Raw genomic sequence first — 17,828 nt, 5'->3', positions numbered from 1 at the left:
ACCCTGGCTCTGCTGTAAGGAACTGAACTGTGGTGTTGGAGGAAATTAATTTACAGGACATCATCTTTTCCCTTCATCTCTCTGGGTTCTGTCTGCTCCTACTATTCATTTCTCCCTCTTCCTCACTTTTCTCCCAAACATGTCTCTCACTGTTTCTCCTCCCCTGCCCCTCTCTTCCTCTGTTTAATAGGCACGCATTTCTCCTGACTGTGTCTCTATTTCACCACTGTGCCGCTCTCCCTCTCTCCCTCCCCCCTCTCTCTCAGAGATGGTTTGAGGTCAACTGGCTCACGTGTCTTCGTCTCCTGCTACAGCATGTGGGCTAGAAATTCCACCGTTTCAAATTGCATGTTTCCTGGCTCGAAAAGAGCATGTGCGTGTGCGTGTGCGTACACACACACACACACACACACAGCCTGCCTCCTGCAAAATAGAGCGCACACACGCACATCCTCACATGCATATTTTTCACTGGCATGTGCACGTTTTTACGTGCGCACACACACAGAATGGAATAGGGATTATATAAGCAACAGCCATTCAGTCATTTTCACAGGAAGACTATAGATTATTACTACATGAATGCCTTCAATTGATTTAATGATATAATTCTCTATCAATCTGTCAGTTTATATCCATTGATAATCATATATCTATTAATCTATGATGACTGAAGAAATATACCCAGTTGTCATGTTTGACTCAGCCCCTAAATGATCCTGTTGGCTGTAGAACTAACGTGTCCTTTTTACTCACAGAGGGGGAATAAGCTACTTCACCGTCATGAATTATGGACTTCCAACTACTGTGTTTACGGTCGGCTGATCACCTGGTTGCTTACAGCCTGACTGAAAATGGTGTAGGGCAATCGGGGTCACAATGCACTTCCATCCTTTAAGGATAGCCTGAAATATTCTCATACGTATTCAAATTTCAACATGTTGAAAGAACCCCAAAGAAATCTAGCTAATAGTTTCATCTGTATGTTATTTCATTGTTCATGTTAAACACCAGAACAACATTTTATTCATCAAGTCGCATAGGAGTCTGCTAGTTGGGGCTTTAGTTAGTGAAGAGTTTCTGAAATATTCAGACACTTGTCCAAACCCTCATCATGGTTAGTTAGTGCTGTATTGGTTATCTAACTAATGCTCGGTGAGTGTGTCACATGACCACTTTTTGTCTCAATATGTGCAAGAAGTTCAGCATGTATTTGTTCAGGATTGACGGACTGATGGGCACAGCAGCAGTCTTGTATCTCTATCTCACCATTCTGTTGCATTTATACCACATAGTTCATATCTACCTTTTCAAACAGTAAAACCATACGGTGTGGTTTTTTTCTTTAAATAACATCTTTGGCTTTCAGAGCGCATTGTCTCGCCATAATGGTCATGACGGAATTTTTCCATCTGGTAAACAACTGGAGCCTGACTCACTGCCAGAAGGACGTCAACAGCACAGTTATAAAAACCTCTATGGGTACAGGCAGCTGAAAGACATGGTCAGAGGTGCATGTGCATTCAAGGAGTTCAAAATATACACAACAGTCTGAAGGTACTGCTCAATCTCTCTTCTGCTGTGTGTGTGTGTGTGTGTGTGTGTGTGTGTGTGTGTGTGTGTGTGTGTGTGTGTGTGTGTGTGTGTGTGTGTGTGTGTGTGTGTGTGTGTGTGTGTGTGTGTGTCCATCTGTACAGGATCCTCATTCACATCAGAAAAGTCAACACTGATTCATGCTGCTCAGTCTTCAGCAGGTTAGCAGTACCGAGGTCAAGCTCTCCAGGGGACACACGTGACACTGACTTCACTCGTCTGGTGTCTAATGTGCACTTCCCTGCAACCTCGTTTTTTCACAACTTGAATTAAGGGATGTGGTCACACAGTATCGCACTATTAAAGAAGTTATTATAATAATAATCACACTGCTGTACCACTGTATGTGTCATAATCTCCAAGGGCCCGCTGCATTACGTTTAATGCACAATTTGCAGTATTAAGCAAAGCGTTAAGATATGGTCGGGCATCGGGATTCCATTCCACTGTGGAGTTAATCAATGACAACAGCTCTAACTGTTATGGCTGATAAGAAAGTAGGTGATTAGGTTTCCTGTTGATGGAGAGCTCAAACAGACCAGTGTTTACTAGAAGCATTATGACTGGTATCAGTGTGAAGGCATGTCTGTGCTCGTTCGCTGTAGTCTTTGACGGTCACTGGCCATGCAAACCGTCTGGACTTGATCTCTCTGCCTCTTTGCCAATGGAGGTAAATCAATAAACCCGTTCTCAACCTGAATCAATGCCACAGCCGGCATTTATGGCGATGAAGGCAGTCAGAGCAGCAAAAACAGCTGGCAGTAGGAGGAGTATCACGGTATTACGCTCCTCCCTCTGTGAAACTGATACAGAGAGAGACTACGTTTACATGCACACTCATGTTCCACTCTTATTCAGAATATGACAACAATAACAATTTGATATGACTCATGTAAACATCATATTCCATTTGGATATTCTGAATTATTATGAATGGAGCATTTTCTGATGTGTGATATGTTGATATTATTCTGCATTCTTTGGACATGTTTATAGAGCATTCAGAATATCAACAGAGGATTTTACCTCTTGGTCTTGGTATTTCCCAAATCTTTCCGGTGTCCCTGAATTAAAACAGCAATGGCAGCAGTAATGCGAGTATTAACAGTAGTAGTGGGACCAGTAGTTGCAGCAATAGAACAAATGCAAGCAATAAAAGCAGAGTGATAGTTATAGAAGCAATCGTGGAGTTGTAGTAGTGACACTAACAATAGACTGTTACTGATGTTATTAGGAGTTGTCCAGTTGTCCATCAAAATACTTCTGTTTTCAAATATGGAGGACTCATTTGTGTACTTATGAGAAAGCTTCACCACGTACAACGTATCCACAGAAACTAATTTGGCCTAATGGTGTTTGTCATTTCTGAAACACAAAGAACCAATAGGACACTTAGAAAATCCTCCTCTCTCTCTCCGTCGTGCTAAAGCTCTCTGAGAGCTGTGAAATACTACAGGAAGGTGCTGCATTGGCCTTAATGCAGCTCTAGCTCCACTCCGCAACAGCCAGCAGTGTGGAGAGCTCTCCATGCACGCTCTGTTGCAGATGGTGTTATCAGGGGGGCTGTCGACGAATACTCTAAAACTCAAACATTTATTGGAGTTATAATAAAAGACGGGGGGAAAGCACTATCCTGACTGTCTGTCTCGCGTGCACTGAACACACCGCATGATGGGAGTTTCCAGTCAATATTGTGATATTGACTTGAAATTACATACAATGTAGGCAACAGCAAGGAGTAAACCTTCAGGCGCTTCCCTCCAGCCTGTTGCCACCTTATTTAGGTTTTAGTAGTGAAATGAGGAGGTATCGTAAAGACAGCTCCTCATTTCAATTTCACCAGTCAGCCACTCCTCGTACGTTGCAACGATTTCAAAGCCGGTGACAGGAATGAATAGAAAGGGGGCGCCTGACAGAAGGCCAGTTAGGACACAGTGTCATGGACAAAATGCGCAAACATATATATTCAAATTTTTCACAGCTGTATGTTTTTTTAAGAACGAGTATTCAAACGTCACTTTCTTAGCCCAATTTGGCCCTCAGGGACACTCCCATCATGCTTCATCTACCTCTACCTGCTGAGCACAAGTCATTTGTGAATCGTGCTCACTGTGTTGGATAGAAAGCTCGTCAATTTTGAAATGTCAAATAATCCTAGGGATCGTGTCGTAGGTTAGGAGAGCCTGTCTGGAAAACACACACACACCGGCGGTGAGACACATGGACGGAAAGACAGACATACTGTAAACAAGAGCAACAGAATAAGGGGAGGGCTGCGTACTCCGTGTTCTTCTGTGTGTCTGTGTGTGCGTGACTTACAGCCTAACAGACATCTGCTGTGAAGGTCAAGTTTCAGTCTGTATGGAACCAATCAATGGATCCAGCTCTAGAACTCCCCTCCCTGCCTTCATCTGCTACACGCAAACACACTGGCATTCACAAAACCCAAGTATGATTGTGCAGAAAAGTTATCATGCACACACACGCCTGGTTCAAACACACACACGCTTTTACGCATCAGTGTGCTCTGACAAATCCCACACATATATATGCATGCACACTTGGAAGCAGCCGGGCAAGCTGAACATGCGCTCGACACATGTGTGGAGAAGGAACCTTGCCCTAGATTCTCAAGGAACAATCTCGTGTTACAACTCCGGTCTCACAGGCCCGGCATGTCAAGGCTGCACAGAGTCTCGCAGGCCCAGCATGTGCAGCACTGCAGAGGCACACTGCACACGCACTTATGTTAAGTGAGCTTTGTGCTGAACGCTGCTGCATGTTCCACACTTTAGTAGCCAGGGTTTGTTTTGTAGAGCCAGATGTTTAGATTTTGCTGCATACAAACAGGATTCAGACCTGGTTTGAGACCAAGCAGGTAGAAGAAAGGACAACCACAAATTGGAAAAAAGGGAAAAATGTTCTTAACCAAGGTCTTAACCTTGTAAACCATTAGCTATTTAGATCCAGGAGAGATTTTCTCAAACCACATTGGGTAATATGTTATATAGGTTGTCAACTTATTTGACAAAATAACGCAAACACCGTACAATATAATGTAACAAAAGAGAGGAGACATTGTCCCAGGAGTGTGCAGTAGGAGAAGCTGTGACAATGTACTCCTGACATAACATCAACAGCAACTTTGGACTTCACACGCCACTACATCCACATGACACAACACACGACCACACACGTCGTGCACACGTGACTTTCAGAGTGCATTGTGGGGTTTAAACTCGTTCCAACGACAGACGACACAAACATATGACGCAGCTCATTCTTTAAGCTCTGTCCGAATGGTTCAGAGTCAGATTGAATGCAGTGTGCATGGACTGCATCGTGCATGTCCTTTCACAGATTCATTTGGAGCCAAGAGCTCAGGCTAAACCTTTGCTGAGGTTAGGGCATTTCAAGAAGTTAAAAAGTAACATTTCCACAACAGAATTCAACAACCAAGCCCAGTCCTAGAAACGGATCTCACAAGTGAGCCTGTCCACCTAGTAATAGGCGGAGCAGTAAGGTGTACAGTCGGATAATGACAGCTCTGGCTTCATTGGGCTTCATTCGGGCTTAGAATAAAGGAATTAAGCACAAACCAAGCCTGAAATTAAACAGATTAACTGGAGAGAATGGATTCTCTCTCCATTCATAAGTTTCACGACACCGCAGGACTCCGCTACTACATCCACGCCTCACTACACAGAGGTGTGTGTTTGTGTGTGTGTGTGAGAGACAGTGACTGTTTGAGCTCAGAGTCACACCCAACACAGTCGTATTTCAAGGTGTGTCTTTTTTATTTTCCCTCGGCCTTGCTCCAACACCAGAAGAGACTAACCTCTGTGTGTGTGTGTGTGTGTGTGTGTGTGTGTGCGGTCCACGTGTGGCTTTTCTTTCTCGCCTGAGTGATATGAGAGGACACTTTGCTGTACAGGACGGTGAGGCGGTGACTGCCACTGCTGACTCGGGCTGCACCTCACGTTTCCTTTTTGATTGGTCGATTAATCCAAACGAATATTATAACAATAGAACAATGAATATTTCAATATTTTATTCAATCATCTTCTCTTTGATACAAGCAAACGTAAAGAGATGATTAGTCAGATACAGTATCAGAAAAGGACTGCTGTGACACTTGGATTCATTGTGTCACTGTATGTCATCACAACCCTTTCCCTGAACTGGAGAATCAGTATTTTTACTTAACTACACTTGAAATGGTTATGAAATGGATATATTTCATCACTGGAGTAATATCAGTTGAGATAATCAAATGTATTTTTGCATCAGTGTGGGGGCGAGTGAAATAATTGAAACCATTTACAGACAACAGTCTGTGATGTTAGTTAAAGCCACTTTCTCATTCATACATGTCCTTTAAGACAGAAAATAACAAATAACAGTGTAACGGTGTACCGTTACACTGTTACGTGACTACTCCTTGGTAGAAACCTGTGCCGTGTGTTGATAATCCTAATATATCAGCAGTGCACGTTGGTACCGTGTTGCTGCTACTACCGTCTTGACAAAGCGTACCGGGAAGCTTTCTCTTCCGGTTCGTGCATCACAGTTGTCCCGCGTGATAAGCCATTTCCAACTTCTCCAGTCCAAGTCTCCAGCACCAGCTTGTTGGGTCGCTGTCTAAAATACTTCAATGCTTGGAGGAGTGTTTGTTTTTCCAGCTGCAGCTTGTTCTTTTTACCAGGCACAGCCACTTCTTGCGACGTGCAGATGCACGTCATGCAAATTGATATATTTTTGTAGTCAGCCACTATGTTCTGGACCATCAAAGAATGTTCAAGACCAGAATAAAGAGTTTACGTGCCCCGGTACCCTGGTTTCTGTTTAAAAACCAGGAAATGACGTCAACCAGGACACTCGGGCCATGTTAACACCGTGTGTGACTCTACAGAGGGATAATACCTACTAAGAAAATCAGTCAATTAATAAAGTAGTCAATCAACAGAAAATGTACCTGCAACAATTTTGATGAGCGATTATTCATTAAAGTCCCAATGAAAAAGAAGCCAAACATGGTCTAGCTCCAGCTTCTCAGCTGCATTTCTCCATTTATTGTTGAATATCTTTGGGTTTGGGGTTGTTGGTTGGATAAGATGGGCAAGTTGAAGACGTCACCATCAAGACTGAAAATACTTATTAGTTGCAGCGCTGAGTCACATTAGTGAGAGACACTGCCATTCGCTCTCAGAGACAATGCTGACGATGAGAGGGTGATTAGCTTGTAAAGGGAATCTTTCCTCTCTCAGGTAACAAGAGTTAACTTGTTTAATTACGGCTCACATTCCAGCCGAGACACGTCAAATACCAAGTCTACTCACACCTTGGTAGAAGCAATGTGAGTGTTCCAGACCAATCAGACCTGCATTAGGCAGTCAATGCTGCAGCCTTCTTAATCTACATTCATTATCAATATTGGGCTGTTTATCAAACCGACTAATCACAACATTGTGATACTAGTAGAATATCTAAATAGTCATTAGAAAGACTACGCTGGCTCATCAAGACTAAAATCAGAGAAAAGTTTACAAATGAAACTGAATATTGAAATAAGTAATAACGTGTAATGAACATTATACTGTACGATTCAATAAGTAATGCAATAAGTAAGTTTTGATTGTTCCCAAAGCCTACCATATATTTACAACTGATAATAACTAATAATCAACAATAATTAATTTTGTCTATACGGTGTCAAAAAAAACTTTATTCTTAGAGTCAATCATTTAGTTTCCTCATCTAATTCCATTTTCATAAAATGGACCAATATATTAAAAAAAACAGGCTTTCATTGGCAATAATATTAAATTGAGAAATCCTTGTGCCGCAATAATACATTCTCTATTATTTCCTACGTTGTGCAGTATTAATAGGCCAATTGTTAAAATTGTTCAGGTGACATTTATGTCTGTAAAGACATGTTTAAGGAGGGTTAACTCTCTACCATCTGGAAAGAGTTCACAAAAGGAACACGGTGAAAACGACCGAAATGAGCTCTATGAATGGAGATAAAGATCCTCAAGTATCTCAAATACACACTGATAGTATGACTCACAAGCTGTGTGTTAAGGCGTTGCAATGCAATGCACTGGTTCATTAGCAGGTTTATGTTGAAGTGTGTAATCAAACAATTATAGATGTGTTTGGGTATGTAGTATGTGCTTTCAAACCTTCGATAGCTATATACATTTGAATAAAAAGCCTTAGCAACATTGTCTCTGGTGTACACTGATGACAGTGAAGTAACTGAACTCAGTTGTTTAACTTTGTCTTGGTCAAGAGATTTGATTTCTCCGTTTGCATTTCTCTGACGGAGTGAAGTGGAGCAGTGGAGTCAGGAAACCCACAGAAACACATTTGTCCCATACTAGCTCCAGTCAACAATCATTCCACTGTTCTGAATACATGTTCTGCACACTATTCTGCTCTGCATGGTGGTATTCCATTTCACTCTATAAGACTTAGAGTTCTGCTCTATATGACGCTACTCCACTTTACACAACAGCATTCTTTTCCACTCTACTGTATGTGGCGGTTCTATTCCACTCTGTGACGGTACTCTGTTCCGCTCTATGGCGGCATCCTATTCCACTTCACCTGACGCATTCTATTCCGCTCTACATGGCAGCATACTATTCAGCTCGGTTATATATGGCCCCATTCTATTCCACTTCATGTACGCCATTCTATTACGATCTGTCACAGCATTTTATTACACTCCAAGTTACAGCAATTCTGCTCTATATGTTCTATCTTGTATTCTATTTAACTCTATTTGACACTCTGTGACCACATTTTTTTCGGCATTCTGTTCCCCTCTATATGACGGCATTCTGTTCCCCTCTATATGACGGCATTCTGTTCCCCTCTATATGACGGCATTCTGTTCCCCTCTATATGACGGCATTCTGTTCCCCTCTATATGACGGCATTCTGTTACCCTCTATATGACGGTATTCTGTTCCCCTCTATATGACGTATTCTGTTCCCCTCTATATGACGGCATTCTGTTCCCCTCTATATGACGGTATTCTGTTCCCCTCTATATGACGGCATTTTGTTCCACTCTATATGGCGGCATTTTGTTTCCCTCTATTTGAGGACATTTTATTCCACTCTATTTGAGGACATTTTATTCCACTCTATACGAGGACATTTTGTTCCACTCTATATGACGGCATTATGTGATGATATTCTATTCCACTCTCTGAGTATTCTATTCTGTTCTATATGACTGCATTAACACTGGAGTCCAATAGAATGTCATATAGAAAAACACAGTGCTATTACACTGAATGTGTGTATTTCATTTCGCTCTATATGACAGTATTCTATTCAGCTCTATATGACCATGTTGTAGGACGATATTCGACTCTATAATATGTCGATATTATACAATACCCTCATACTATATATGAGGGTATTCTTTTGGTAGTCAAGACATTAAATGCTGTGAAGTCACTAAACCTAGATGTAATCACATTTATGTATTACACATTTCTTTTCACCACAGTCTGTATTCAGTTGAATTCTATTTGGTTCTCATACTATTTGTAAGGTATTCCAGTTCGACCAGCTCTAAATAAATTCAGCCCAGTTCAGTTGGTGGAATCAGATAAAAGGTTCCTCTTTTGTATGTGTATTCTGTCTGGAGTTCTCTATGTTCTCTCTGTTCTCTTGCTGTATTGTGCTGTAATCCGGTGCTGAAGGAGTTAAGTTCTGTGCAGTGGGTGAACTCAAAGGAACTGGCGTTCACGTGGCTAAGCCACTGTTGCTATGGGAGAGAGGCCAGACAGAGGAGAAAGAAACCCCTCTCTCTCTCTCCGTCTCTCTCACATTCCCATTTTCTCTCTCTCTCTCTCTCTCTCTCTCCCCTCTGCTCTGTCGTTCACTCTCTGCCAGAGAGCCTGGCTGGCTGAAAATCCAAACGACTAATGAGAGTACACAGCTCTCCCTCTCTCTCCTTTCGCTTCATTTTTCAAACAACATTCACTCTCTCCTTTACTTCAGCTCTCTGAAACATTTCTCTCTGTTCCTTCATCTGCCCATCTCTGCCTCAATCCATCTCTCCCCATCCTTCTTTCTCTCGCTCTCTCGCCGTCTTTCTGTAATATCAGAATGCCAGCCAGTGAGTCATACACCAACAGCACAATGCCAGGCCCAATATGCCAGTGTGCATTTCAGCCATTGGAATTAAAGTTAAGACCAATTTAAAGACAAAATTAAAGAGACCACGCTGAGAATAAAAGCATATATACGACCAAATATAGCTACTAAAAGCAGTAAGCTATAGATTAGAAAAATAAAACCAGGACCCTTTAGGACACAAAGCTCTGTTTAGGAAAGCAGATGATGCAGATTGTACATCTATCTCTGCTTTGAATTCATCGAATAGGTAATGCACTGCAAAGAAAACCATTAACATTAATAGTTTCTAGGACAGAAACACAACAGCTTATTTCTATTATCAAAATTGCCAGTTCAATTTTCTTTCGATTCATAAATGAATTACAATGAAAACACTGTTTCAGCAGTAGGTTAATATTTATTATATAGCATAAATGTTACAATGTGTGAGTGGAAAAGTCATGTGCCTTTACAATCCAAGGTGATTGCAACCATGAAAGGCAAGAACACAGCTGAGTCTAAAAAAACATTTTGATATGATTTTCACTGCAAAGAGATGTTGTATAAACCCTGTTACTTAGACAAGACAAGGGACAGAGACGTTTGGGAAGAGGTTTATTTTGTAACTGTCGAGTTTGAATGAAGTGCGTTTTTGATGACCATAAACTAAACTATTGAGACTGGAAGCAGGCCTATTGTTGTTCATTCCCTTAAGTCACAGAGCGACCACGTTAACGTAATGAATTTGATGATGACAAGGTTAAGTGTGCTACACTTCGGCGTTAACTGGTGTCAGTGAGGTCTGCAGACAGACACATGACACAGACAGGTAAGGCAACATTCCATCAGTCCCAGCTTTCTCCACCATGGAGGCGGGGAACTAGTCACGATTCCAGTGTGACCTCAGGGGGTGGACAGGTGTCCCCGTCCAAGAAACAAGCAGACTATAAACAGCCTCTTCTACTCTACACTAGAAGGACACGCATGAGCCACAGTTGCTCGATCCATTTGGGAGACGTTCCGAACTGAGCGAGCACACAACCTCCTCATTACTGACTACACCAAAATAGCTTCCCTCGCATTCTTTAGCAAAATAGTCTCGTTAAGAGGGCCGGGCCAGTATTCTCTGACAGCAGTGTTCGACAAATACACAGGACAGCTCTGGGTCCAAGACACAACTTGGACTGACATGATTCTGTCTAACGGAGCAGAGTAAAAGGACGTTTATGAACTCCGGTAGTAGTTCATCCGTGTCCGGTGGCGGTCCTAACTCCTACATGTGTAGAAATACCAAATAGTATATGGACAAGAGGGTTTCCTTGTTTTATCAGCTCATTTATCTCAAATCAGTGAAGGACGGATGTCATTCAGAGCAGTAGGGAGTCTAGTGATGTGATGCAGATAAGAGCGGTCAGACTGGTGAGGTTATTCATTCCATGTTCAGGACACAGTCACAGTCCGTCTGGGCTGCTTTCTCGCTCAATGTTTCCTAAAAAAGACCTTGGCTTTACTGTTGAGGATAACCGACACATTGTTCAGCATAGCAACCATAATGTCTCGCTTTATCGGTGACGATAAACACATACTATCTATTCATTTCTATATTAACATGTTGTAGCTAACCCTACACGTTTGGTACCACTCTGGCAGAGCCATCTGACAGGTTTTTTTCTGCTCAGTGAGCTCTGACATTATTTGAGGCTGGACAAAGATAACCAAGTGTAATCTCCTCAACTCAGACATCAACATAAACGCTGGTGCACCTGACTGAGGGGACCACGTACTGCTACTGTTCTGAAACCACTGCCCCGCTTCTCCTGAATCATAAAACAAAAGTGAAACGTGTGCTGATTGGTCGCTATGTGTTGCTTTCTCTGTGTTAATAATGTTCTCGGTGCAAAGTGAGAACGAAGGTCACAAGATGAAGTCGGTTCAGGTGAGGTCGGTTTAATACCGTTTTGTCTTCAGAGTTGTAATAAAATCTGTTATGCCTATTGATTTAATGTCTCCATAAAGTATACGAAAGATGAAGTCAAAGTGTAAGACCAACAAAGACCACAATCTGTCTACAACTGAGATCAGTTTGGTGGTCAGTGTGATGTGTTTTACAAGCCTCTGGTGCCATATTTTGGTTCTCATTAAGTTCTACTGCTGCTCTTTTGTCAGTTCTAGATGTATTTTTAGCATGGTGTGCAGCCCTGCGATGAGAGCAGAAGTAGAGTGGAACAGTGCACCATTCAGGTCTGACCTGGTCCTGCAGGAAACCACAGAAGCTGTCAAGTAGTACGGACTAATGCATTCCCAGGGTTATCTGGGACGCCTGCAAGCCTATAGGAGCCTTTATGGCTGCCGTATGTAGCACCGTGCACCATGTGTGTGTGTGTGTGTGTGTATTAGGAGAGATGGGGGAAGGGTAAAGCCAGCCAACAACCCAGCCAGCCCATCCTGGCTTCAGATTACATTTTGTTTCCTTAGGCACCAGAAAACAAACCACTAACACACCGAGTATCCAGTTACCATGCTGCCCTGAACGCCACACAGCAATGCTGCAGTTTACTGTGCACATTTTCAACTTGATAAATAACGACTCATCAGGAAACCATACTGCTTTCCCCCCCTTTCCCTGAAATTCATTATTACTGCCACTGTTAAACGACAACGAGCCACTGAGAGAGCGTGAGGAGTTTACTTGAGCACACATCAGGGCAAAGACACGCTGCACTGTGAGCGACAGGACACAGACACGTTCAAACATACCTGAAGGTTACTCGCTGAGAATAAACATCCCTGTAAACGCATCGGGTCGATCCTTTATGTGTCTGGACCTGTCCATGTGTCTATGGCTGCACAGGATGAATAAACCACCGTGTGCTCGTCTGCTTAATGCAGTTTAAACATGATCGTTCTTGGTATCTCTTGTGTAGGAGATATCACAATATGTCCCGTCTGTTACAACAGCTGGCTGAGGAAGAAATGAAGAGATCATATGATCATGACGTTACACAGATATGTGATAAATTACAATAATAATGAACTAGCATTTCGGGCCCAATTTGCAGGGTTGATTATATATAATTGACTGTACAATTTTGCCCTCAGTCATAATTCAATACTTTGTGACTTGAATCCAACTAATAGTTAGCCATTTGTTTCCTTTAGAACATTTTAAGTTACAAGTGCAAACTGAAATATACACAATGCACTGACCAGCATTCAGAATAGTTCAAAGTAATGTCGGTTCTCTACTGAAACAAGCGGTGTAGCCAGATGCGTATCATGGTACACATCGGTACCGGCCTGTCTGGACCATCTACGTTAGAGGGTGAAGCCTCTCTCCTGCCTCGTGTTCATTCTCTGGGTCTCTGGTTCTGGGTTTGTGCTCCCAACAATGCGGCTATTCCTGACCCGAAGCACGCTAACACACATCTCGGTAAAATGTTTCGGAGCTGAACTGCAGCACTGCAACATGCACGCACGGGTTCTGTATGTGGAAGGTTCTTCCCCCGGGCCGTTTTCTGCTGATATGCCACACAGAGATGAACCTCAGACTTACGGCCCTGAAAACAAAGTGGCAGCACTGCTACTGCACATACACACACACACACATGATACACACACACATATACGGTGGACTGTGATGGAAAACAAAGGCTCCTATAGGAATGACCTGGCTGCCCTGCTCTTTCTATTCATCGTGAATCCAGATGAGTGTGGCGGTTTTATGCCTAATTTGCCGGCGTGGGATTCTGCTGCTGCTCTTTTTATTTTTTATTTCAGCTTGTGTCGGTGTCCCCTCAAGTCCCACCAAAACCCCCAAGTGTCTGCGAGGCTGGGATTGCTGTTCAGGTGCTCTGTGTTCTCAGCTCTCTGTTTGTTCAGTGGTCTCTGTTGTTGCCATTTCAACTCTGTCATGTGTTTTTCTGCTTTCAGTCCGAGGCTGTCCCTGCGCTGCCAATACTGGGTCACAGCTGAGGAATTTACACTTCCATTAACGGCGTACTGCATTTGAATACTTTCTGAACTCTTTCTCATGCCAGGGCCGAACAGAGGAATGTTTTCTTCTTCCTTAAGAGTATTGTTGGGTTTATCGGGTAGAGAGCCCTCAAACAAGGAGACACCGAATGCATTGTGAGTAAGCGGCTGCTTTAAATACTGCTGGCAACATTTAGCTTAGATATGGTGTGCAGTAAACAAAACTGGATTAAGATACATTAACATATGAATACAAAAACCAGAACTGAGCCTCAACATTGCAACAATGTTGCATTACATCTGATACATTATATCAGATTTACTAATTGGTCATGAGCTCACTGTGCAGTGTGGACTAAGGGTTAGACTATGTGTGCATTTAAAGCCTGCTGCTGAACAGGTAGATTACCCAAAGTATTAAACGGCTGGTATGTAACAACTGTGATTACTACAGGGACTCTGTATAACATACAGTATACTGTTATTACTGCCGTCATATATCCAATACACAAAATAATACTCTAAAGAATGTAATAATTCTCAAATGATGTCCTTGTCTTCATCATTTCGCCCACATCGCCTCTATGTTAGTCAAACAGGTCTAATCCACAGAAATCCTAACCATAAATACACTATTAAATATCTTCCATTATCTGACATACAGCTGTCATAGTTTTATTTATAAAGCTGGAAAGAAATGTCGTCAAATCATATTAGGCTAGAGCGGCAACATAGGATTGCTTTCATCGTCGATAAATCTGCATTATTTGGTTCATAAAACGTCCGAAGAAATGAGTGGCTAATGCTCATCGCTATTCCCCAGGGCCCTAAATGCCGAGCTAATGAAAAGCATCGTCAGGTACAAACAGGTGCGGAGCGCTCAAAGACGACGACACCTCGAGTGGTTTGTGACCTAACAACTGCGAGACGTCTTCAAATTGCTTGTTTTGTCCAAACCAACAGTGCAACAAGAAAACAGAAGCAATTCACTATCATCTGAGACGAGGAACAGCAGCCAATGTGTACAGCTGCAACCACCACACAGTAAGCACGACGACACAACTGATAGTGTTGCTACATGACTGGTAATCTCAGGCTGATTTCTATAAAAATTCATATTCATACGTATTGAATCATTGACTTGAACTTGCATCCGTTTTCTGCTAAGATACACAGCTATGCACCAATAAGCCTGAGTGATACTCGTGCACTACTACCTATCTGACCACATGCACTTGACAAAGGCCTGACAGCTTGGCTTGACACACTTCTTCTAATCTAATCTCCAATCCCTCTCCACTGTATTCACTCAGCTAGTTAAGCCCCTCGCTAATGAGACTGTGCCCCATTGTATGGCATTAAAGCAGAACACTACTCACTGCCTCAATGACATCACACACACAAACACGGACCAACTCTACAAGGGAATTAGAGGAAGCAGGGATGCATGTTCATTGTGCAACATATTAAACAAGAGTACATGAGGGAGCGTGCGACTACACGTGAAAAAAACACTGCAATCGATTCACACGCAATCGCGTCAGCTCACTGTTCCAGTCGAAATATAGAAAGAGGACTGGATGCGAGCGAGTGAGTGGAGTGCAGAATAACGGAAAAGGTTGTGAGGCAGTGACACCGTCTGCATCCCATAGAAAGCACCACGAGCACTCAATGACATGTGAGATTGACCTGAGACATGTGTGCTGTGTACATTCTTTCAAATACACACACACAGATATATATAGTGGGTTTGCTATTTTAGCTACATATATTGTAACATATCCATGCTACACATTTTAACATCTATGAATGTATTCTTACAACCCAATGACTCGTACAACGAGTCATTGGGTTGTAAGAATGGTTGTAAGAATGTTGTAAGAATGGTTGACGTTCATTTTAATGTTTCAATTGCTTGAGTTGTTTAATCCAATAATGCATGTAGTAATGCAGATTAAGTACAGACTGATTTCAAAATGTTGCAATGCTTCCCCTCAAAAACAATATTATATATATACTATATATAGGCACAAAAATCATCAGATGATAACATTATTTATCTTATTATTATTCACTGTCTTCATGAAATAGCACATATGTGCACAGAAATCACAGCAGAGGTGTGCTGGGTTTGGCCAGTAATCTGCACAGGCAGAGTCTGTGAACAAAAGAAACGGACCAGACACACTGTACAGTGAGACAGTACTGTGGGTTTGCCAGCCAGGGGCTCTTCAGGGCAAATATTTCATTGTTTGCTGGTTTTGGCATGTTAACCCATTAGGAAAATAGCTGTTTTTTAAAGGATATGGGGAGTTCAGACCAATATATTGCCCATGCACATTTCGGCTGCATTAAGAAAGCAGTAATTACACCTCAAGCAGCAAATACATCTGCTCCACAAGTGACACCGTGGAGTCATCTTGTAAAATTGTAGACAATATTTTACAAATAGACAAACTGACCATTGTTCAGCCTGCAGCAAATACAGTTTTTTTAAATGTTTTTACAAGTCCCAGCATTCCTGTCCGAGTCGAAGGGGTTGTTGTCCGCAAGAAGAAGAAAAAAGATTAAATAGATGCAGGCAGACCGGCGCTTTCTGCTCGATTATCACTCTCAAATAATGTGGATTGTGACCGACAACCACGAGATAATAGGGATTAGCTCGACGTGAAGGCTGTAGCGCGCTGGTAAATCTAGAAAGCTAACCGTGCCTCCGACCGTCAGCTGATTTGCAGTATACGGCAGATTAAAGCGTTTAGCCGCCCGAGACCCACATTCCTCCACATGCTTTAGACTAACGGAGGACAACGCGACACCAGTTCTATACCCAGGTCTCGTTGAATAAGTAGTTATTTTTGTAATTACCACTTTACATTCACGTTATCACTTATGGTTAAAATACAGCGTGGCGTTACTGACACGGAGCCCGCTGTGGTTTCATCGCTCTCAGCTCTCGCTTCATGTGGAAATATGGAGGTTAGTCTCAGCAGCAGTAAATGAGAGTTCTGAAGGTTTTGATGTAAATAAGCGGAGCGTCTGGACCGACTACTGGCAGTCTGCCTCCCATTAATTTAGCAAGCTAAGAGGTCAAATAACTAGCCACACTTGTACACGCAACAATGACAAATGCTTCGGCGAAACAATGATAAATACAAGGTGTCCAACAAGCTATAATAACTGAGAGAAAGCCACACAATAATGTCCGCCTACAACATTGCCTCGCTGGCCAGCCACCAACCGCACAGATTTTCCCATTTGCTTTGCATGTAACAGACCGAAGAAGGAGGACAGAAATTCGGGTTTCCCTTACCGTCAGGTCGGGGTTGTCGCTGTCAAGGTGGTTAACGGCTCGTATGACCCCGGACCTCCACGGCCACCGACCGATGTCACCGATTTCGGGCGGCTCTTCGCCGCTGACACAGAGGAACCGTTTCCCGACCAGCTCCGGCCGAGCCTCGACTGCCATGGCCCTTCGCTGGTCAAAACCCCCCCTCGAAAAAACTTCCCAACAACGACGCCCTTACAGACCTGTCAGTTACGACATTAAAACCATTCTAAAAAATCCAACCGTAGAAAGAAAATAAAAAAGGAAAAGTTATTTTGTGGCGAAACGCTTAAAAACCGAGCCGGGGGATTTAAACGTGTAGCAGTCTCCACCCGCTTCAAGCGTCAGTCTCTTTTCTCTCTGCATGAAAAAACGGTGGAACACTGAACCGCATCACCGCTGCCATCCACACTAGTGTTTCTCCGCTGGATCCCAAGGCATTCACTGGCTGCAGCGTAGTTGTCTCCCTCCGCTCGATTGAATCGTATCGGTACTATTTTCGCTAAATTATTCCTACAACTGCTCGTAATTGAAGAACTGCCACGACTACTACTGCTAACACCAAGTGTAGAAGAACTTATGCTCATAATTCCTTTGTAATAACACTACTGCTATTGGTCGCTCTAGGTCTACTGCTGGTATTGCTGGTACTACAGTGTTATAAACAGAAACGGCAGAAGTCATAGGCTCTTTAAATCATAGGCAAGAAAGAAATCATATTCATGTCGCACCAGAAGTGTAAGTGCCATTCATAAAAATAAATAACAGATCAATCGACTATAAATGTGCCTGC

At 42.6% G+C, this 17,828-nt stretch overlaps 1 protein-coding gene across 2 annotated transcripts in view; it reads right to left on the bottom strand.

The window, feature by feature from the left end:
• Positions 1–17,387, bottom strand: part of jmjd1cb (jumonji domain containing 1Cb) — a 118,057-nt gene extending 100,670 nt beyond the window's left edge. For both annotated transcript variants that reach the window (XM_079183009.1, XM_079183010.1), the window contains exon 1: positions 17,021–17,387. In XM_079183009.1, coding sequence (XP_079039135.1) covers positions 17,021–17,176 — 156 coding nt within the window. In that variant the 5' untranslated portion in view covers positions 17,177–17,387. The remainder of the gene's footprint in view (positions 1–17,020) is intronic.
• Between the last annotated feature and the right edge of the window lie 441 nt (positions 17,388–17,828).

Source organism: Pholis gunnellus, assembly GCF_910591455.1.
Source record: "Pholis gunnellus genome assembly, chromosome: 21".
Lineage (NCBI taxonomy): Eukaryota > Metazoa > Chordata > Actinopteri > Perciformes > Pholidae > Pholis > Pholis gunnellus.
Note: the sequence above shows the minus strand (reverse complement) of the source record. Positions and strands in the feature narration are given on the sequence as shown.